This window comes from Pogona vitticeps, chromosome 2, assembly GCF_051106095.1.
Source record: "Pogona vitticeps strain Pit_001003342236 chromosome 2, PviZW2.1, whole genome shotgun sequence".
In the NCBI taxonomy this organism is placed as follows: domain Eukaryota; kingdom Metazoa; phylum Chordata; class Lepidosauria; order Squamata; family Agamidae; genus Pogona; species Pogona vitticeps.
The window spans coordinates 176,886,444-176,908,870 of record NC_135784.1 but is presented as its reverse complement, the minus strand read 5'-3'; the positions used below and the strand labels follow the sequence as shown (position 1 = coordinate 176,908,870).

Genomic DNA, 22,427 nt, shown 5'->3' with positions numbered 1-22,427 from the left:
TATGCATTATTCCTAATACTTTATTCCCAAATTCTATTTATTTCTTTGGCTTCACAGGAATCTACTATTTACTATTGTAAATAAGGTTAAGGCACACTCGCCATTTTCTTCTGATCCCATTCTCTTTCTCTAGGATGATAATGCTGGCTACTGGCAGGCTTCAAGGTATCAAAAGCCTCACTGCAGAGGTACAATTGGTGGGGCGGGGGTGGGTGGGTTTTCTCTTTCGCCCTTCCTCATGCCTTTGGATCGGTAGATGCAGTCTTCTTCTACGTTCCCTCATAATTCATTTTGCTCTCTAGTCAGAAACTTTTAAAAAAAAAATAATGTAAGGCCTGGAAATAACTGCAGCTGACAGTCTGAATTGTAGATAATTTTAATGAATTTTTTTTTTCTCATTCCACTTCTGCTGCTTGTTTGTGGGTTTTCTTCCGGAGAATGTCATTTAATTATGTATATTTTACCAACTGCATGCTGCTGTATGGGTGTTTTTTTGCAGTATTTGCAAATTTTATAGTTAGACAGATGTCTGCTTCTATGGAAGAGGGAAGAAAATGGGAGGTGTAGAAAATTCAGCAAGATGATAAGATGGAAATGGAAAGCTGACTCTGCAACCAGCTTCAAAAGACTGGGTGATGCGGTGTAGTCCAAAGCTTATCTGGGGCTGCTTATCTGTACTTCAGCTGCATATTTAGGCTGCTTCTGCAGATCAGCATCAAATGAAGTAGAAACTCAACATTAATAGGATCATGTGACTCCTGAGATATTTTACTATTTGAGGAAGAGCAGCAAACGCCTCCCCACCCTGCCCCACAAACACACCCACCCCAATGAAGACATTGAGGTCAGAAGGCCAGCCAAGTTATTTTCGCACATGAAATAGAAAATCCTCTGCTTCTCCCTAATAGTAAGAATATAGGAATAATTAATTAGGCAATACTTTGTTGTCCTTTCACAGCACCCCAAATCAGCAGCTTGAGGCAGCTGCCTCATTCTGCTTAATGGTAGGGCTGGCCTAGTGTGAGGAAATAGGTGGTTTGTCTATTTGAAGTAACCAAAGAAGTGACAACGTGTGGAAAGGAGGGGACACAAAAACAGTAGTGGGTGGACGTGGAAAACATTGCCAGCACAGAGACAGAACTGAAATAGCACAAGCCGGTTTCTATTCTTTTATTCCTTTAATTTAATTTACAGTTAGTCATTCTCAACACAATAATATATTTCCAGGCATCTGAACATAACCAGGCATGGGAAATGCCAACTCAGAGCATCTAGGATTAACAAATCTGAACCAGCCTTCCATAGTCTGGTGCCCTCCAGAAGGTACTGGGCTACAACTCCTATCATTCCGAAGAGGTATGCCCAATGGTTGTGCAGGCTGGAGTCACAGGAGTTGTAGTCTAACAGATCTGGCAGGCACTGGCTTGAAGAAGGCTGGTTTAAATCAAGACACACCCCCATCAGAACACAGAACAGGCATTTTGTAGCTCTGGAACATGGCGGTAGCAGGATCCTTAATTCTGCTACATCCAGTAACTTCATCACAGCATCAGTATAAGGTTTGCTTTCATCACAGTTTCTTTTTTAAATGAGAGGTTCCCATCTGTTACCATGACATGACAAGAGCCTTTTTTTGGTAACATCAGAGTAGTAAAGAAAAATTGCTGGAGCAGATGACATTTCAGGATGAAATTGGAATTTAGCATGTAAACAGCATGAAGATAGCTTATGGCATATCCAGAAGGACATCTTGTTTCCTGAAATGTACCTGATTTAGAGATAATCCCACCCCTCATCCACATGATGCAAGGTTTTCTTCAGTAAAAGTGACAAAATCCTTGACTTCCCATGCTTTTCCTTCTTCTGTCCTGAAGGCTAATTTCTTTTCGTTGCTAGTGTTGCAGGGACAGTTTAGCGCTATGGCACTTACATTACATTCATTTCCATAGTTACAGCTTCTCAATTGGGCACTCAAGTCTGCAATCAATTAGCAAAAGAAACATAAAAACAAAACAAAATCCCCAAAGAGACCAAAAACAAACAGAGCAAAAACAGGAGGGAATCTCCAGCAGGAGATTAATTTTCAAAACATTTTTTAAGAGGTAGAGAGAAATCGTTTCAAAACGAAGTTGCTTTTAAAATGGCAGGGTAGGCACAAAACCTGGTAAGTTCTGCACACTTTTGTGAGGAAACAGGACAAAGGCAGAAGGAAAATCCCTCCATTGCCCATGTGGAACAGAAATTAAATTTTCCCGTGGTGTCACACTGTCTTAAGGTAAATATCACATCATTGAAACAATTTGGTCTAGCCCTTGGTTCATTTAATACAAGCGATGACATCCGGCTCTGTGTTTTGGGTGTGCATGTGCACACAAGGATATGTTTTGCCTGCTATGATTTTTTTTATAAAGAGGGAGGAGCTTGTCTGAGGATGTTCTATTAGAGAGGGCTGGCTCAGAAGAGTCCACTGCCATGTGTTGTAGTCAGAAAGGAGATTCTTAAAGGGACCCACCCACCCACCCCCGTAATGCAGCCTGAAACAACAGAGGATGCCGTTGTAAGCCAGTCCTTGAATTCACGCTGGGAAACAGATAGAGCAACACTCTAGGCAGATCTCAAGGCAGTCGGAGGAGCTGCAGCAATCCTGGAGCATGCCGCAGCCTAATCCACACGGGCAGTTCCCCCCACCTGCTTCCCCACAGCAGGCCTCCGCCACAGAGTCCCCTCTGTCCCCGCCACAGCAGGCCTCCAGGCAGCCCCCACAGCCCCCACAATCCAGAGCAATAGAGCAGAGAGACAGGAACTCACAGAAGAGGCAGGCAAGGGCACAATGTGCGCAGCGGTCTGGAAGAGAAGAAAGGAGTGAACATAAGGATTGAGGAACACTCTCTGCTCCATGACCACATGTATGTCCCCGGACTTGTGCCATGCACACCCCGGCCCTTGTTAAAATTTCTTAGACCAAGGACAAGGAACCTCAGGCCTTGGGGCTGAATTCAGCCTTCCTGCTGAAGAAGTTAACCAACTGGAAAAGTTAACCAACTCCTGGGACAGATCAAAAGAGAATCATCTGCCACTAGCCTAATCTGTACACAGCAGGAAAGCTGATTTACCGATTGTTGAACTATAGCTTCTTGTGCTTTAGCCTACATTGGCATACAAATCATGGTTAAACTAACCAGCCAGAAGTTACATTTAGAAGTCATTGTTTGTTGTTGCCTTACAAACTCTACCTTATTTAAATCATGGCTTGCTTAAGTCAGGAGGACCCCAAACCAGGGTCACAAGGTGTTTGCCCAGCTGCCCACAATGAAACAGAAGGTGACAAAAGAGGTGGGGGATAAAAATGACGGGGGGAAAACAGGAATTTGCTTTGTCATCTGTGGGACAACGTGTGGCTAAAGCAGCAAACCACGGCTACCAGAAATGATAGCTTGGTAGCATCTGACTTTTTGGGAAGCCCCAAGCAAAAAGATTGTGCAAGAGGGTAGGATGTCCTTTTGTAGCCTCAAGGCTCTGGCAAATCTCCACCTCAGTCCTTCCCTCTAAGGCTGGCCCCACCATTCACTGACCTGGACTTGTGTCCACCTAGATGGGATGGGTATGTTGTATTTATCCCAGGGAATACAAAGATCAGAATATGCAAGGCAAACAGTGCACAAGACTATGGATGAAAACCGCTCTATCTGTTGCTCACCTGCCATGAAAATCCCATGAAAAGGTCAGAATTAGTAGAAAACCTCCTTAAGAGTCAGGGTTAGTTAATGATAGCACAGTTCAGACATTTCTAATGCAAGTTCTAGACAGTCACCCGTCTGGTAGCAAAACTCTAGGCCCTCAGGTCTGCAACAACAGCAGCAGCAGCCTTGAGGGTCACAGCAAAACCCCAGAAGCCGTGAGCTGCAGCTGACTGGCAGTGGAAAGCTGGAGCAGCAAAGGGATTCGGACAGAAGAGGCAGGATGTCAGAAGAACGGCAGAAGAGGCAAGCCAAGAGGAGAGTGGCACACAGCTCTGTAGAAAGGAAAGAAATAGACAGTTTATTTGTGTTTTTTTACACCAGCAGGGCCAATGTAGAAATACCTTTGCGGCTTTCAATTTGAGTCTATTTTTATTCTCCGGATCACACTCTTAAAAGTTTTGCTAGACATACTTGTAAGGGAAGCCGATTGGAGAACTTGGCTCAAATTGTTTTGGTACCTGAAAGACGACAACAGATTCTCACCCGCCAAACACCAAGGTGCATAGTACCCCTAGCTAGCCAAGTTATTTTGCACATGGCAGAAAATCCTGCAAACACCTTCCCTTATTTCTGGCAGGAAAAATGTAGTGGCTGAAATCCTGTTGTTTAATTACACATGCAGAAGCTAAATGGCATAATGTCCAGCCATTTCTACCTGTCAATTGATGAGTCCCGCTTGGGATTCTTGAGCTAATGCACTCCTGAAAATCCCTGCAGTGACTCATCAATTGCCTGCTAGAAGTGTGGCAAAATATGTGCCTGGGGCTACTGAGCCTTCTCCTTGCCAAGGAGGGGGAAAGCCTTGGCTAGCTCCTTTCAGCGTTCCAGTGTTTTTCTACATATGTTCCCTGCCACCATTCCCCTTCAGAATATCCAGTCAATCCAGTTTAATTACAGAATTATTTGCTTGTTATAAACCCTTTAGCACCTTGCACATGCTTTGGAGCAATCCAGATAGCTGGGACGAGTAGCTTGGCTTCTGGACTAGATTAACCAGTAAGCTCTGCAAGCAATAAGAGTTCCAACCAATGTACTGTATCTATTCTAAAAGCAAAAGCAAAAAGGTAAATGACAAAAGTAGTTAAAATGTCTTGTTTTGTTAAAAAACAAAGGTGAGGTATTTAATGGACTACAGTCCTGCCCTACTGGACGATTACCCCATTTAACGACGAATCCGCTTAATGTTGAAGTTTTTGCGATCGCAAAAGTGATCGCAAAATGATGTTTAGATTGGGTTTTTCTGCTTCACGTTGATCGGTTCCGTTTCGGGAACCGATTTTTTGCTTTACGACGATCAGCAAACAGCTGATCGTGGTTTCAAAATGGCCTCCGGCTTTCAAAATGCCCCCCCGCTGTTTTCTAGGACGGATTCCTCGCTATACAGGCACCGAAAATGGCTGCCTTATGGAGGATCTTCACTGGACGAGCAGGTATTCAGCCCATTGGAATGCATTGAACCGGTTTTCAATGCGTTTCAATGGGTTTTTTATTTTGCTTGACGATGTTTTCTCTCTACAGCAATTTCGCTGGAACGAATTAACATCGTCAAGCGAGGCACCACTATACAGAAGACATAAACTATAGCAAAGGTTCTTAACCTATGGTCTGTAGACCGCAATGTCCTCACAGGGGGTCAGAAAAGGCTTGAAGAAAAGTTATGATCTTTTGCAGTTAAAAGAGAATGAATGAATGAATGAATGAATGAATGAATGAATGAATGAATGAATGAAAGAAAGAAAGAAAGAAAGAAAGAAAGAAAGAAAGAAAGAAAGAAAGAAAGAAAGAAAGAAAGAAAGAAAGAAAGAAAGAAAGAAAGAAAGAAAGAAAGAAATGTAGAACAAAATCTCATTTTTCTCTTGCTTCTTTGTGTAAAATTTGGCTTTTCTAACCTATCGCCTCCATTAAAAACAAACAAAAGTAAAACTTGTTTATGAACATAAGTGTTTGTTAGCAAATAACTTTGTTATTTCTGCACAAGGTGAGAACATGCAAGTGAATAACTCTGAGTGGCTGAGAGACAGCACATGATATTTCTTGCTACTTCGCAGACAGTCAGAAACCGCGGGAAGAGAGTTGGAGTCAGTCAGTGTCAGTGTCAGTGTGAGTGAGGGTTCCGAGGGATTATGATTTTGTTTCAAATCAATTCATGATTATGCTTCTTCTTCAGTTTCTGCTAATAAAACCAGTTGTTTATTGTCAGGTAAAGTGACTTTTTGATGTTATTACAGCAAATTTCATAATAATACATTTTGACTAAGCCTCAGAATGGATTGCTGGCTGAATCTGAAATGTAAAAGAATTAATTATGTTGATGAGGGTGCATCCTGTTCAAAGCAAAATGAAGTCATTTTAAAGTGTTGCTGTTATAGGAAGGAATACCTGTTGACTGGCTTCACGTGTACAGTTCCCAAAGACAAGCAACTACTACAGTGTGTGTTGTGTTACACGATATTGTCCAACGAGGCCATGAAACTGTCAAAATTGTGAAGGCATTTTGACACTAAACATAGAGAACATGCCACAACGATGGCAAAATAAGGAGCATGAGATTCGAGAAAGAAAATGGTTAAAAAAAGACTGCAACTGGTTGAAATAAAGAGAATGCAGTGAGGGTCTCATTTGAAGTTTCTCAACTAATAGCAAAATTTGGAAAATCAAACACAATAGAAGAATTCATATTACCTCCTGCAAAAACAATGGTTTCTGCATTGATCAACAAGTAAACTGCCAAGGACTTTTCCTTAATACCGTACCTTTGTCAAATGACACAGTTTAGAAGCAAATGGATGGTTTGTCAGCCAATATCAAGGAACAATTATTCAAAAAAATTGCATGTCCATTTTTTTATAGTGCAGTTGGATAAAACACAGACGTAACAAAGTGACCTTACTGTGCTATGTTAGACATGAGCACAAGATAAATGTTTTTGAAGAAATATTGTTCATCTCATTGGTACATACTACAGCTGAAAAAGTATTTAACAACTTAAATGAGTTTATAGCATCTAATGACATGGATTGATTGAAAAGTGCTGTTATTAACACAGATGGGGTGCAAGCAATGTCTCGAAAGCTTACTAGACTTGTTGCACAGACTAAGGAAATCATACCATCAGTGACTTGGTACCATTGCTGCATACGCAGGGAAGCTCTAGTTGCTAAGAAGTTACCAGAAAAACTAAAGCAGACCTTAAATGAATTAATCAAAATTATAAATTTTCTAAAAAGTGTATAACTGAGTTCAAGACTTTTTCAGCAGCTTTGCAAAGATATGGGCAGTGAACACCACCAACTTTTGCTGCACTGTGAAGTTCGTTGGCTATCAGTTGATAATTTTTGCTTTGTTTTTTTGGGAATTGAGAGACGAGATAAGATTATTACTCATGGGGAAGCAATTTCACCTCAGCGATCGTTTGACAGATTTTTCCTAGTTAGCAGAAGTAGCATATTTGTCAGATATCTTCACCTATTTAAATATGCTCAACTTAAATCTTCAAGGAGAAAAGGTTTGGAAGTTGAAGACAAGATCAAAGCAATGATCAAAAAGTTGGAATTGTGGCATCATTGCCTATTGAACCCAAACTATGAGACGTTTTCAAACTTCAGAAATTTTCTTGGTTCCACCGACCAAGACATGTTTGAGAAGGACACATCATTTATCACACAATATTTGGAAGATTTGCAGCATAGTCTCTATGAATATTTTCCTATTCCTGATGCAAGCAAAAACTGGATTAGAGATCCATTTTCAGTTAATGTGTATGAACTAGAGGAGCTCCCAGCAGCAGAGAAAGACAGGCTCATAGAAATAGCCACAGATGGTGCTCTGAAATTGCAGCTCAAAGAACAGTCCCTTCCAAATTTTTGTGTTCACCTTCAAGCAGATTTTGCAGAACTATCAAAGAGGGCTATGAAAGTATTGATGTCTTTTGTAATGACATACTTGCGCGAAAAATCATTCTGTGCTCTTGTTTGTGTTAAAAAATAAGTATAGAATAGACATTTGAGCTATTAAGCCCAATATAACAAGGCTTGTAAGTGAAATGCAGAACCAGCCATCCCATTAATTATAATTCTATGAATATAATATGTTCCTTTTTTTCCCACCCAACTTGTCTTTAATAAGGTACAATTGTGTACAAATTATAGTTATGTCATTTTCTAGCTTTCATTTTCATGTGACATTTTGTATAGGTGTGTCATATTAGTGATTTTATGTGCTTGTAACTTCAGTTTCTCCAGCAAGAATTAAAAACTGTTATTATTACAATTATTCAAAAAACAGGCACAATCGACCAAAACTATAAAAACATTAACTGGTATTATATAACAGATACAAATTTTAACTAAAAACCTAAGTATCTGTTAAAATATTGGCGTAGTATGTATGCTGTTCCTAATGTTGCTGCTTTTTGTAGCTCTGATGGTGTTGTTTCTGAGATCTCCAACTGCTTATAATACTATGTGACATTTCTTGATATTGTTCCCAAAGCCCTAATGACTATGGGGACCACTGAAGTGTGTTTCTTCCAGAGGTGAGATGTTTCGATGGCTAGGTCTCTGTAATTTGTTAGTTTTTCCAATTCTTTAGTTTCAACTCTGGCATCCCCTGGAATTGCAATGTCAATTATAGAGACATTTCTTCATTCTACTAGTATTATGTCTTGTGTGTTATGTTCAAGGTGTCTATCAGTTTGGACCCAGAAATCCCACAAGATTTTGACTTCATCATTTTCTGACACTTTCTCTGCCTGATATTCCCTTGTGTTTTTGGAGACTGGCAAGTTATATAAATATATTTTGCATAATGATCAGTGCACTAATTTTGCCACTCTGTCATGTCTTATTTTGCAATCTGTGCAATCTTTGGACATACACAGATGGGATGTAACACAGTTTCATCTTTTTATAAAAGATAAGATTCTAGGAATTAGTGTTAACAGCAAGTGTCGACTCTACCAAGAAAAAGATGAAACTATATCACACCTCATCTGCGAATGTCCAATACTACTACCACTGTTATTTAAATTTTTATTATTATTTTAAATTTGTATGGAATCATCCCAATAAAAATGTTATAATAGGAGTGTGTGCATTAACTGATTAACTTATTTCTCCCTTCTCTCCAAATCTGAAGACCATTCATGAAAAATATTTAAACAAATATTTGGTGCGCTTTAAGGTTTTAAATCTGGAGTTAAGTCTTGGTGGTCCACGGTAACAAAAGACATTTAAAGGGGGTCCATGGTAAAGAAAAGCTTAAGAACTGCTAAGCTACACGATAAGAGCGCTGCTATTTCTCTAACTGGGATCTGGCAGTCACAAAATTCATCATGATGGTTCTATGTTTAACGTGAGAGTCTAAGTATGATCCGTTCCAAGATGGAGCCACTGCCTCCGCTACTCCTCTGCTTGGAGAGCCGCGCATCAGCTTCCATCTTCCTCTCTCTCCATCTCTCTCCTGCTCCCTTCTCATTCCCTTATTGAAGCTCCCTCTCTTTCTTAAGGGCTTGCCCCCTCCTTAACCTCAGGCATGTATATTCTGTGGGAATCTGGCTACACACAACTAAGGCTGGGTGCCTGGGAGAAAGTTGCCTTGAAGGCAGGACACAAACTGGCTTTTAGTGTATTTGCACTTCAGAGGAAGTGACCACCTGGAGAAATGACTCCGCTTCCCTTTGATATGCCAGATGGTAAGCTGCCCTGATTCTGGTTCCTATAACAATTTCATGCCACTTTTATGGCAGCACTGGCACCGGTGCCCTCCCAACAGGGTGCACCAAGGCCCATTCCTTTACAATCAGTGACTGAATGCTATGTTGTTTGCCCCCCATATGTGTAATGATGCAGCGGGGTTTCAACCAATAACACGTAAATAACTAAAATTTGCCGACACACAAAATATGCTGCCTGAGGAATCTGTCTCACTGCCTAATTATAATTGCCTTTCAGCGGTCGCCCCATCACTATAGAAGGCTCTTCCAGGCCCCCTCCCTCTGTATTTTTAGAAAACTTGTAGAGGTGAAACTCTACAAAGAACATACAGTATTCCCCTTCAGGGAATACTTTTATGACCTATATTCAGATGCGATGCCATGAGCTCTTTTTTGTTTCTTATATTGTGTTTATTAAATTATATTGTCGTTCATGAGAATGATAGTTTGGGGTTTTATCTTCTCTTTTCTGTGTTCACTGCCCCAGAGCAGTGAGTTGCCACTAAGTGGGGCAGTATAAAAAGTACACAAACAAACAATTGATTGGCCAGCACTCGTGATATCATACAGAGATCTCTCCTATTTCTGGGACAACTTGAAAACACCCCTTTGCGCTTTTTTTTAAGGTTAGTGAAGAAATAAAAAGACAGAAGAACCAGCTTTGAATGTATGACAAGAGATGAGACCAGCGGCTCATTTGGTATTCCAATATGTCTAGTGCACTTCTGTTCTTTTGAATGAGACATTGGGAAGAAGCCAGTTTCCTACTACAGCTGAGAGAGACCCTTTTTGAGTCCCCTGTCTATATTATGGCTCTCTCCATTTCCTCATCTTTATGGTGCAGATTATTAGGAATGTCTGGCTCAAGCCACTTAAGTTCATTAAACAGTAAACAACAGCACATTAACAACAGGCAGTCTTCCCTGACTCAACCCCATTGAAATGGTACCACTTAAGGCCACCAGCGGAAGACAACATGTTTAAACAGCATCCTGCTCTTTAAGATATACTGACATCGCACTTCCCACTCTGGGTTGGCTGGTCTTTTAAGAGCCTTTTGCTCCTCTTGGAGCGCAAAATAAGCAGCCAGTCTCTCTTCCTGCATACATTGGGGAGGAAGGTGTTAAAGCACCAGGGCCACCACTGGCCAGAATGAAGCCGTCTTTCAGGTGGCAGGCGTAGAGCCAATGGCAAGGTGTTGGGGGAAATAGCTCTGTGTGTCACACAAGGAGTAGCTGGAGGGGACTCTGCACTAGAAGTTATATGGTGATTATGATCTTGGCAAGACCCGATGCTGCAAAAGCGGACAGAAGGAAAGCACCTGTGAGACCAAGGGTTGCTTTATCCTATTCCTGGCTCCCATAGAGAGTCACTCCAAGGTATTTTGCTGCCTGAGGCCAAACAAACAAACAAATAAAAAAGGATAGTACAGTACCCACTCCCTCCCTGACACAAAAGCTGGCTGGGCTGGCAGCAGAATCTTTCTTCAGCCCTCTTGATGGGAAAGCAATCCTTTGTCACACCTGAAAGCAGAAGGCTGGCTGAGGGCGTATAGCAATAAGTGGCAGGACCGACTGCATCCCCCCTTAGAGCTTCCTTTCAGCATCTGCTCCCAAAAGTGACAACTATATACCTAATTGCAGTGCCGGCCCTGCTCTCTTCCCAATCCCGAGTGTACTGGTAGCTTGAGTTTCCCATTCTTCCTTCTAGGCAAGTGCTTCCCAGTCTTGGATCTTCAGAGGATGTTGGACTATAACTCCCAGAAATCCTGGCTAGCACTGCTAACAGCGAAGGCTTCTGGGAGTTTTAGTCCAAGAATATCTGGGGACTTAAGGTTGGGAACCACAGTTCCTAGGGTATATTCAGCCTCTTTCTCCCTATTTCCATCAGTGCTAATTCTTCTGTCTCCCCCCTCCTTTCTTCCACTTAACCCCCACATACTCACCATCCCCAGCCACCTCTTGGATCTGAGAAGCGGTAGACTTGCAGCTTGTCTTACTTGCCGTGGACTTGCGGCTCTTCTTACTGCTGTTGGTGCAGACAGAGGTGGTGGAGCCGATGCGCTGTTTCTTTGACACCTGTGGCTGCTGCCTCACCAGAGTGTGGGGAGCCCCACAGCCATTGACGTGGTAGGCATGGTGACAAGCGACCTCCCCCTGCTGAAATGGAGAGGCGGCGACAGTAGTGGTGGTGGAGGACAGAGGGAGGTCTGAAAAGATAGGTGGTAGAATTTGTTGCCTAGAGGTATAAAATGGACCTTTGGTAGACTGTGGGCTAAATTATTAGTGATCATTTGTAGTAATATGAGTGTTAGTGCGAGTATTACTACTGAAGGCTTATTTGTAAGCAGCGGGGAGAAGTCCCTGCAAGGTTTTTGCCTCAAGTCCCAAAATTATCTGGTTGGCTGTGAACGGAGATGGGGAGAAGTTGCTTTCTTCAACTGCAGTTCTTAGAATAACCCCACTATGCTGGCTGAGATCTTCTGGGAGTTGTAGTCCAAACCAGAGAGGTTTTCTACTGTCGGCCTTTGAATAGTATCCACCTTGAGTTTTGTGGGTGGTGCCTCCATTTGTGAAGCCATTTCAGAGGGGGGGGCGAAAGTAAACATGTGAACTGGGCCCTTCTCAACTAATCATACTACAATAATCTTGCTAGAAGAGGCATCTTTCCTGTGATAAAAGGGAGGATTTGGAGAGAAGCATTTTCTCAGCTCTTTGCCCGTGGATGGGGTGGTGGTGGTAGGTTAATCTCTCTCCATACATGACATGAACAGTGTCATAGTTCGGTGGTTTAGGCACTTGGCTGCAGAGCCAGAGGTTGGGAGTTTGATTCCCCACTGTGCCTCCTTGACAGGGGTTGGACTCAATGATACACAAGGTCCTTTTTAGCTTTGCAGTTCTAAGATTATAGATTATTATAATTTTCTCCTTACCCTGCCCTAGAGTGACCATTCTTGTACAGCAGCTAAATGATCTCATATTATTAATGTTCCTATGCAGTTAATGTAGCCCATTGACCAAGATGCCCGAGACTTTTTTGGAATCTTGCACAACCATTCTTAAAAGTGTATTGTGCAATCAATGGAGCTGGCAATACTGTCCCTTGGGTACAGAACTAAAGTGTGAAGCTTGAACATGGATAACCGCTGCACGCAGAGGCTGCTATGCATAAAGTCTGATCAATACGCGGAGGCTTCTAGTAAATAAATAATTGACCAGTATGGGGGAATTTACAGACCATTACAGTAACCTAATAAATCCAAGATCTCTATTGAGGATCTCAGTTATTAGATCATTACACTGCTTAACACCCTTTTTTTCTTTTTTTGTTTTAGCTGCCCACATTGCTCCGTTTGGCCTTACCATTTTCAGCTTTCTCTGCTAGCTGAGTGGAATAAACAAGTGACAAATCTTCACTGGACTTAATGGGGCCAGGCTTGTATCCATGTTTTTTGGAGGCGTGAATGCTTCTGAAAGATTCCGCGAACTCTGCCAGTGGAAAGAAGGAATTAAATAGAAAGAAGGATACCAGCTTGAACACACTGGGTCTTATCTGACTGTGGGAGCTAAGAAACCTTAGGCACATTTATCACTTGGATAGGAGATGAACAGAGGATATCGGGGACCTTTAAGCAGAACTAAGTAAGCTCCTGCATGAAACTCTGGCCAGCCAGTGCTGCCAGTTGATGTTGACGGTATTAGGCTAGGAAAACTAAGACTCTGACTCACGGTATGGTAGCGTCCCATGTTCCTATACTGTATATGCACACACCGATGTTCATCCCTCTTTTCTCATTCACGGGTGAATTGATCTGAAGAGAACCAGAGTCACAAAATGTGTGTTCTGTTGCAATTCTACATACTGGAGGTAAGCAACGCACAATCTGCAGGCTGCATGCAGCCTCTTATTTTGCAGCCCCACCTAGCAATCCTGCTGCCAAACTGATTGCAGTAGCAGTCACAAAAATGCTGTTCGGGTTTTTGTTGTTATCAGATGTAAGCTCCCCACACCTTGTTTACATGTAGGAAGGTGAGTTTGTTACCACTGCCCCAGCAGCAAATTCAGCAATAGTGTGGTAGAGATAAGGTAGCCCTGGAAGTTGCTCACCTTTGGTGTAGCACTTGCCTTGGAGTAAGTCCCACTGAATTCAATGGACTTTGTTTGTAAGTAGAGATGCATAAAAATGGACTGGCTGCATGCCGGCTCATCTTGTTTTCAAAGCTCTGAAAGAACCTTCCCTAACCACTGCACTGGACAACAATTCCACCACCCCAACAACCAGCAGGCCAAACTCAGCTGGCCCATACATGACTGCTATCAATTTTAAAGACAAAAGAAAACACACACAGACCCAGCGGACGCCCGAAGGAGCTTAATCCTTTATTTCTGCTATAGTCCTGATCAAAACTGGCAGATAAGCCCTGACAATTCACTATTACCACAGTTCTATTTCTTCTGTGTTGATCTCCATCAGTTTCCAACTGCACGTATTTCTTTTTTTTACCCAGCTGCATATTTTATGCCCAACCACACACTAAAAATACAAAAGAAAAAGAAAAAAAACACACCACACCCTGCTTAGAGCTGCCCATTAATAATTAGCTTCCGGACAGCTGGCAAAGCAGATGCAGAGGCCACTGAGTGGTCATGGCCGTTCTCAGTGCCATTTCTTCCAGAAGGACTGAAGCTTCTGTCACAGCTGGCCATGAGCCAGGCTGCCTAGCACTGATGATAACTGTAGTTCAAAATATCTGGAGGGGCACCAGGACTGGAATACGTGGCGAGATGCATTGTATTGCCCTTTAAATTACGACAATTATTTCTAAATGTCCTTTAAAGAGTGAGGAAGGTGGTACCTTAATTGAACCAAAAAGCTACTTTTTTTTGTTTGGAGTTTGGAATGGAAAATTCCTACCATGCTACAGTATAAGGGATGATGCCTGAAACCACACCTCCCAGCTGACTTGACAAGCAAAGTCTGAACTCACCTATTACAAACAGACTCAGCACAGACATCTGCCATGATTTTTGGGCATCTTGGTCTACAATTTTTCTGTACTATGTATGAAAGGGTGGTGTTCAACCTCACAAGGTGGGATTTAACCCATGAAAGCTTGCAATTTGTTTGATTTCTTAGTGGTTCAATAAAGGCATCACTGTATTCTTGCATTTGTGTAATCCTGAACCACATAGCCTTTTCCTAATTCTTTAAAGAGAAGTTTAGGAAGTGGGGACAAGAAAGAGATCCGTTTCGGCCATGCTTTCTCTAAGCATGGAATGCTCTCTCTAGCACTGGGACATGCTTGGCCCCAACATTGTAATCATTTTGGCTTATTTCTCTACTCTCAGGGAGTACCAGGATAGAATGTGATTGCCCATCTTTAAATATTAGCTTTAGGTGAATTAATCACTCTATAATTAGTTCTTGAATAGGGCGGGGTGGAAGGTATTTTCAGTATAGTATTAGCTGTATTATTGTCTTCCTAATAGCTCAGAGGTTTAGATACCTGGCTGCAGACCAAGAGGTTGGAAGTTCGATTCCCGACTGCCTTCTGGGAGAAAAGCTAGTCTGTATGGCTTTGGGCAATCTGCAGAGTCTCAGGGCACTCCCAGAAGAAGGGAACGGTAAACATGTATCGTCTAGCTGGAAAACCCTGGAATCTACTTGATGGCACACAATTATTCTTATCTTCTTATTTCTCAGCATTGCTGGTGCACAGGAATGGGATTTAAAGCTAGGCAGACCCACAAGGGACTTGGAGAATTGCCCTGAAAAATACCTCTTCTGATAAGATTATTATTACAGAGGAGCTCTCTAATATTGTTCTCCGTGAGTTTGTATCATAACACAAATCATCATCATCTTAGAACTGCAGACTATGCGTCCTTGAGTCCAGCCCCTGTCAAGGAAGCACAGTGGGAACTGAAACTCCCAACCTCTGGTTCCGCACCTAGATACCTAAACCACTCAGCTGTCCAGGAGACTAAAGCAATAATAAAGCAATAGTTCTGTGATCATTTTTGTAGATCCTCAAAAGGCAACAAGTGGGGCACATAGCCAAATGCCTTTTGGTAATCAATGTAAACAACAGATAAATTTCTGGAGTTCCTTCAAGCCTGACTGAATGTGAAGAACCGAACAATTATAACTGTAGAATTTCTTAATGCAACCGCTGCTGCTCTGTTAGGATAAGGCTGCATTCATGAAAACTGTGACTATTTTGGGAAATAACTGATGTAAACAGTTTGTAAATTGTGGGTAAATAAGTGACAGCATGGTAAGTTTTAGAACCAGATTAGCAGATTTATAAAAGAGATGGGTTATTGCTTGTATGAAGGATTTGAAATAAGGTCAAGGTTGCCAAGGCTGTCAGTAAAAACTCTCCTTTGTTCTATGTAATTCCACTCTCTGTTTTGAAATTCTCCATAGAAGATGAATGATTTTCCATTCCACATGCCACATATTTATGGAAATCATGCCTTCCTGAGAGTACATGAAAATGTAAAATAATAGCTTTTAGAATTTTAAATTAATAGTGCAAACATCTGATTCCTAAGCTCCTATTTATGGCACAACAAAAGCCATACTTTCAGTTAAAAACTGAATTAAAAGGCATTAATGGCCATCTAATCACCATTTCATATTAATTTTAATTATGATTTCAAGCTTATTAGTAGAGAGTTGTTGCTGCCTGTAAGACTCATCAAACAAAATCATGGTTTTAAATTCTTAAATGACTTACAATAGATGAGTCTCGCTGGCTTCAATAGCATTACCTCTAAGTAGTTTTAGCAGCCTACTGTCAGTGATACAATACAGAATCTGTGTTTTTCCCCAGAGGAGGAAACTATAACCATTAAATCCTTTTCATCTCCAGAAATTTCTGTTTCCGAGCAGCGAGCGTGCTAAATGTAGCTTCTGGGGATACAGTAATTCTTGCCTCTGTACACACAAATCTCCTATAATGTCTTACTATTATAGAGATGCCATTGACCAAGGATAACCTACTCAAGCCATTTTTCATTCCTGAGATATAAAATCCAAATAGTACCTCTCTTCTGTTGATCAACAAGGAGGCACAGCATGATTCGGAAGTTGTGGGGCTGGCCTAATACATTTTGCTCTCTGAGGTGTAACCTCTCAACCTATGTACACAAGCCAACAGGCCTTTTTTTTCAGCATGGGGAATGGGACAGTAAACCTCACCACCAGACTTGAAGGTGACAGGCTAGCTAGAGGGTGCAGAAGAGTCACATGGCACACCTTTCTGGTATCTCTACCTGAGATGTTATGTGCCATTTTCTGTCAGAGATGATTGCCTCATTTTGTCCACTGGGAGGGCTGGCACTGGGAAGACAGAAACCATTCTCCTGAGCAGTTCCTGTGCATATGGAGGGGATTTATGGAGTAGGCAGATTTATCTGATGCATTACATGCATCAGATCTACCTTTCTCCAGCTGTGGCTCTCTTAACAGCATTGACAATCTATCAATTAAGAAATCAAACTATTAAAAATATTAGAGAAGGAGAGAGAGAGAGAGAGAGAGAGAGAGAGAGAGAGAGAGAGAGAGAAAGAAAGAAAGAAAGAAAGAAAGAAAGAAAGTCTCTTAGGTTACCCTGTAACACAAAGGCATTTACACTGAACAAGGTCACTGAGTTTCTTACCTGAATCTGGAGTGGTGTTATTAGAATGTTCCCTGTCTGGTTTTGGTCCTGTATTTGTTCCATCAGTCCTTTCAGGTACCCCTGAGTGGATGGCAGACATCTAGAAACGTGTAGAGGAGAAGGGGGAACAAAATGGTCATAAAGAAGTGACTGCTATTCTTTATCCTCTGTCCACTCTGATGAAGAGATGCAGGGATGAAAGCTAGCTTATGTTTCTGATTTTTTTGAGTAGTCTTATAAAAGCACCACCCACCCTTGCCTTCTTTATACTCATTATTATTCGTTATTATCACAGTGCTTTCAGACAGGCTTCTCTAGTGCACTCATCCTGCCTCAGACACTGAGTTCTACAAGTGCAGTTGTAGAAGAGGTAGCCATGTTAGTCTGTGCAAGCGTTATAGGTGAAAAAGATTAAATTATTTTAAAAATTAAAAAAGAAAAAAAATGTGGTGGCACCTTAAAGATTGTTATATCTCACTGTGAGAAAAAGAGGTGCACCTTGGCATGAATTTCAGTTTGTAGCTGTATCAGGAATGGGCTGGGAGGGCAGAACTGGAGTGTCAAACTGGATCCTCTCCGTTTCCAGGATAGAATCCCAAGTTCTGAAACAGAACCTGGGAAACTTATTTCTTTTATACTACAACGTCCAGAATTCCTGAAGAAGCTTGGAATTGCAGTCCAAATAAACTCCCCATGCTCTGTGTGAAAAACTAGAAGGGAACCAAGTTTGCCTTTCAGGTTTCCAGTCCCCAAATCACCAGAGATTTGAAACTAGAAAATGAAGTTGCTAATACTAATGAGCAGCTTCATTAAGGCAGCAATCAATGGAAGGTATTTGGATTCATAACTAACGATGACCTAAATTGGAATCAACTTCTAAAGTACTGCATATTCTTCAGTTTAACTGAGTTACACAAGCTCAGATACAACTATGTCCTAGGAAATTTTGCGACTTGAGGTTAGGGAGCAAATCATCCTCCCCTCTTCACAGCCACCTCCCAAGTCAAAGTATGTGGTATTGGAAGTCAATCAAGTTACAGTATTTTTGGCACATGATGCAGAAAATCCCACAAGCACCTTTTCTTGTTGCTGGTAGTAGCAATACTACAACAGCCCCAGAAAGAACTCAACAGTTTTGCTTCCCTTTCATTGCACCTCATATCAACCGCCAGAGGCAACTGCCTGACTCTGCCTAATGGTAGGGTCAGGTCAGTCCCGGTTGCATTCGTGCAGCAGGGAGCAAGACTGACGCAAAGATGAAAGGCGCAAGGGGCTCAGAAAGGTGAGGCTGCTGCTAGTTTCGCAGTTTCCTGAGCTTTGCCCATCCTCTTATCCAGCCCTGTCAGTTCAAAGCTCTGGAAGGGGAGAAACAGGAAATAACAGATCCATTAACCTCCCACCCCACTGAGGCTAGAATAACAGGAGAAAGCAAAACAGCAGGAACAAAAGCATAGAAGCTGGGAGGGGGCCCAGAGTCCACGGGGGGGGGGGCATTCAGGCTGGGAGAATGGCATAGATTTTAGCTAGCTGGGTTGAGAAAGAGCTGGGAGGCCAGGCATGATACTGTTGCCAACTCTACCATCTGATAAGAGTTTCTGGGCCTCTAACAAATGCAGGTTAGGCTGAAGTTCAATAGCAGACTCCTTCCCTTCCACCACTCCCCCAGCACTGATATACAGAAATACAGAGATGAGAAAACATCACCAGCTAAATCTTTGCAGATCATGCCAATTTTAAAAGCGTGCAAGTTTAGAAGGATGTTACCCAGTGTGGCATAGTGGATAGTGATGGACTAAGGCTCAGAAGATGTGGGTTTGAATCCCTGGTCAGCCATGGGATAGGGGGTGTCTCTGGCAAAAAGACTTCTTAAATATCTCACTTGCCTCAAAAACCTTATTAGGGCTGCTGTAGGTCAGTTCTGACTTGCCAGCACAGAATACACACATTTAGAAGGAGGAGGGCAGAAAAAGTTTAGCAGCCTTACTTTTGTTGTTGTTTAGTCGTTAAGTCGCGTGGACTCTTCGTGACCCCATGGACCAGAGCATGCCAGGCCCTCCTGTCTTCCACAGCCTTACTTTAACATGGACTTAATTCTTCTGTGGAAGTCACTGAGACTTCAAAGTTCTTCACTTTGACCAGACTGTGCTTAGCATTTCCAGATCTGAATTGTGCTGCTCCATTGTTTTCCTTCTTGAACTTGTAGATACTACCTTTTCTTTTGTTGAGGATCGGCTTTACAAATGGCTCACCTTGTGGACGTGAGAAGGCCACCAAACATATGCCAGGACGAAGAATGTGAAATATTGAAGTTTCCAGTGATACTTGGCAGTGATGCTCATATCGCAGTCATACCATCAGTTTCTAAGGAGTTAGCCTTCCATTTTCCACATTATGGTCAATCTATCTCTCACCTTTCTATTGAAATGCCATCCAGATGCTGGCTGACAAGATGACATGTATACAATGCATAATGTATACACCTCATGTTGACGTCATAGTAACCGAGATTTGTTCTTAGGCACAGCCTATACTGGATTCTATTGTGGATTCTCCTTGACTTGCTATTCTAAGTCTCTCTGGAGGAAAACACAAGCCAGACCTTTACCTTTGTGAGGAGCTCCTGTGACAAAGAATAATATGCAGAAGGGGGAACCAGGGCCTCCCGTTTTTTCAATTACATCAATAAATCTTGGGCATGGGCATGAAGACTTCTTTTGCAGTCCACTGTTATAGTCTGTATTCTCCATACTTCCCACTCCGAAATAAATGTATACGTTTTGGAAAAATTATTTGTAGCAATACAGCAAAATCACAATAGTTCATCTGATAGCACTTTGAGGCCCCTGCAAACCATAGGCTACAAGTACACAGCATTGAAGAAGACTGTGCTGATTAGTAATGACACCAGTTTCCTCATTTTGCAGGAAGAAAAATTAACAGAATAAATGGCTGCACTCTAAAGTGAGAGAAATAATTTATTTTTTAAAGCTGAGCTATGCTTGGGTAGAAGACACTCTGTGCCTCTTCAAACAATAAACAGACTCTGATTATAGATACATTATGCTGCCAGAATATATTTTTAAAAGAATAATGTTATATATCTTTAAGAAGAAAGAAAAATCAGGATAAATATGAGGCACATGTTTCTCAGCAAATGTGCTAAATAGATATGTTTAAATGCCTACAAAAAGAGGACACATCACAACATGCAAAGTTCCAAACTCATGTAACAAAATAGAGGTAAATAAACATGGGAGCCTCTTAGAAACAATTGAAGAAATGAGGGCAGGAGGAATGTTAGAAACAAAGGTCAGGATGAAGTGTACCAAACGGGGTGTTAAGCAAAGCAAAATCTATTTAAGCTCCACTCCAAGGACGCCCTACTTTACCTGCGAGGTAGGCAGCTCAGAGCACAAGAACGGATACAGCGTACCCTTTTCACTCTTCCCTGATACTCAGCCGTGCTCTGGTATTGCAAGCTGTGTGCACTTGGCGTTTGTCATAGACTCTGCCCTGGCTCTTTTTCACCCTCGGTCCATTCCTGACTGGGCGATGCTGCTGTCATAACATCCTGATTTCAGCTCAGTGTCAAAGCTGTGGGGGGGCGGGCGGGCGGGGGAAACAAATATCATATCTCATAAAATAGCCACTCCCATTCCCCTCGCTTTGGTCCTGGACTGGGCTGAGGTCCAGAGAAAGGGGCGGGATAGGCTTAATTCAAGAGAGAGCCCTTTTATCTGTACAAAATTCCATCAGCCTAGAAGCAGCTCCACCCGAGAGGCGGCTGAATCTCCGAGCCTGGTATGAGGAGCAGCCGAATACAGAATAGGGAGCTGCACCTTGGGACTGTTTTGTTGCCCCCCCCCCCCGATGACGCATTGTTTGCTTTTTGCTCTAGGCAGCCCAGATGGAGGATTATGATTCTTTCCCAGGAAACCCCCTTTTCTGGTGTCGCAAATTACTTTATTGCTTTGTTACATGTTTATGCCTCTAAAGAGCACTGGGGAGCAGTCATGGTTCTCCCCAAAGTCTGGCCCAAGACTTTTGGCTGTCCGAAGTGAAGGAAAAGACCTTGCTCCTACAGAGCCAGGTATGGAAGCTCATGAGACTGACAGCTGATTCTTGCTTTAGCCATGGCAGTAGGTTAGCCTAGGGGGTACAAAGCTGGCCAAATGTCACACATAACTGCCCTCCAAGGTAAGGGGAGGCGGCCAGGGTTTCAGGAGGAATGACTAGGGATGGAGGGCTGTAAATGTTGTGATGCTTCCTGCATTCAAGCTGCTTTCTACTCCAGCTGCCGCCCTTTGCCAATTGGTAACCACTGGCTAGATAGTTCAGTGGTTTTAGTATCTGGCTGCAGAGTTGGGAGTTAAATTCCCCACTGTGGAGCCAACCTGTGTGGCCTTGGGGAAGCTGCATAGTCCCAAGGTGCCTCCAGAAGAAAGGAATGGTAAACCACTTCCGAGTCTTTTCTACCTGGAAAACCCTGCAAAAGGTCATCACAAGACAGAATTGAGTTGATGGCACATGATTATTAAGGCTCTTCTTGTCTAACTCTGACCCCACACTTTACCTTCACAGGCACCATGTGAGGTGGGCTTGGCTGAGAGATAGTGCTTGACCCAAGCTCGTCCAGTGAACTTCTCAGCTGAGTACCATTCTGAAACAGAGTTTCCTAATTTCTAATAGAGAACACTGACCATTGCACGACAAGAGAAAGGAGAAATTATTCTCAAATTACGAAAGCAAAGTTCATCTGCTCACTTGTACAGTATTGAATGAGAAAGAGTGGGGAAAAAGGATACCACCCTTGCCCTTATAAATGTTCTCAGAGGGAGAGCTTGTGGTCCTCCAAGATAATTTCCCAAAATAGCCTCTTGTTCCCAGAATTTTGCATTCTCTAGCTTTAGCTAATAATTTCCCTGTTCATAGTAATGCTTGCATCTTCTATAGCATAGAAAATGAAATCTTACCATAGAATCTTACCATAAACTTTCCAGGTACTCTTTGGCAAGGAATTATTTCTTTGGTCATCGGCATGGAAAGAATAATTTTTGCCTACTTTAGCGGACTGCTGTAATGTTTACTATTTGACATTACATGCTCACAGTACTTCAAAGAATGGGCAAATAAGGATATGCTCTTTTCATGTACAAACAATCAGCTACATAATGGATCCATTCATCACTGGAAAGATTTTAGACCATCCAAATGTTGTTCAATTGCCTATGGCTGGAAAGGTTATCTGGTCCACACTGGAACTAACCCTTTCAGGGATAAATGTCACTACAGACTAAATCTACTGAG

General features: G+C 42.2%; 1 protein-coding gene across 3 annotated transcripts; it reads right to left on the bottom strand.

Annotated features, from left to right (window-relative positions):
• Positions 1 to 1,141: 1,141 nt before the first annotated feature.
• Positions 1,142 to 20,649, bottom strand: LOC110090606 (myoD family inhibitor domain-containing protein). 3 transcript variants are annotated; one of them, XM_072991364.2, is made up of 5 exons: positions 20,510 to 20,649; positions 17,121 to 17,220; positions 12,816 to 12,941; positions 11,399 to 11,662; positions 2,258 to 2,844 (listed from the first exon to the last, which is right to left on the bottom strand). In XM_072991364.2, exons 2-5 carry the CDS (start codon positions 17,218 to 17,220, stop codon positions 2,576 to 2,578), a joined length of 759 nt encoding a protein of 252 aa, XP_072847465.2. In that variant the 5' UTR covers positions 20,510 to 20,649; the 3' UTR covers positions 2,258 to 2,575. The 3 variants fall into 3 exon arrangements, with proteins under 3 accessions (XP_072847467.2, XP_072847465.2, XP_072847466.2); XM_072991365.2 differs by lacking the exon at positions 2,258 to 2,844 and adding an exon at positions 3,599 to 4,012; XM_072991366.2 differs by lacking the exon at positions 12,816 to 12,941 and having other exon boundaries at positions 1,142 to 2,844.
• Positions 20,650 to 22,427: the final 1,778 nt, after the last annotated feature.

Coding starts and splice junctions, on each gene's coding strand:
- LOC110090606 (XM_072991364.2), bottom strand. CDS start 17,220: ATGTCTGCCATCCACTCAGGGGTACCTGAAAGGACTGATGGAACAAAT. Junction 12,942..17,120: donor TAACACCACTCCAGATTCAG/GTAAGAAACTCA, acceptor TTCCACTGGCAG/AGTTCGCGGAATCTTTCAGA. Junction 2,845..11,398: donor CCAAGAGGTGGCTGGGGATG/GTGAGTATGTGG, acceptor CTTCTCTTCCAG/ACCGCTGCGCACATTGTGCC.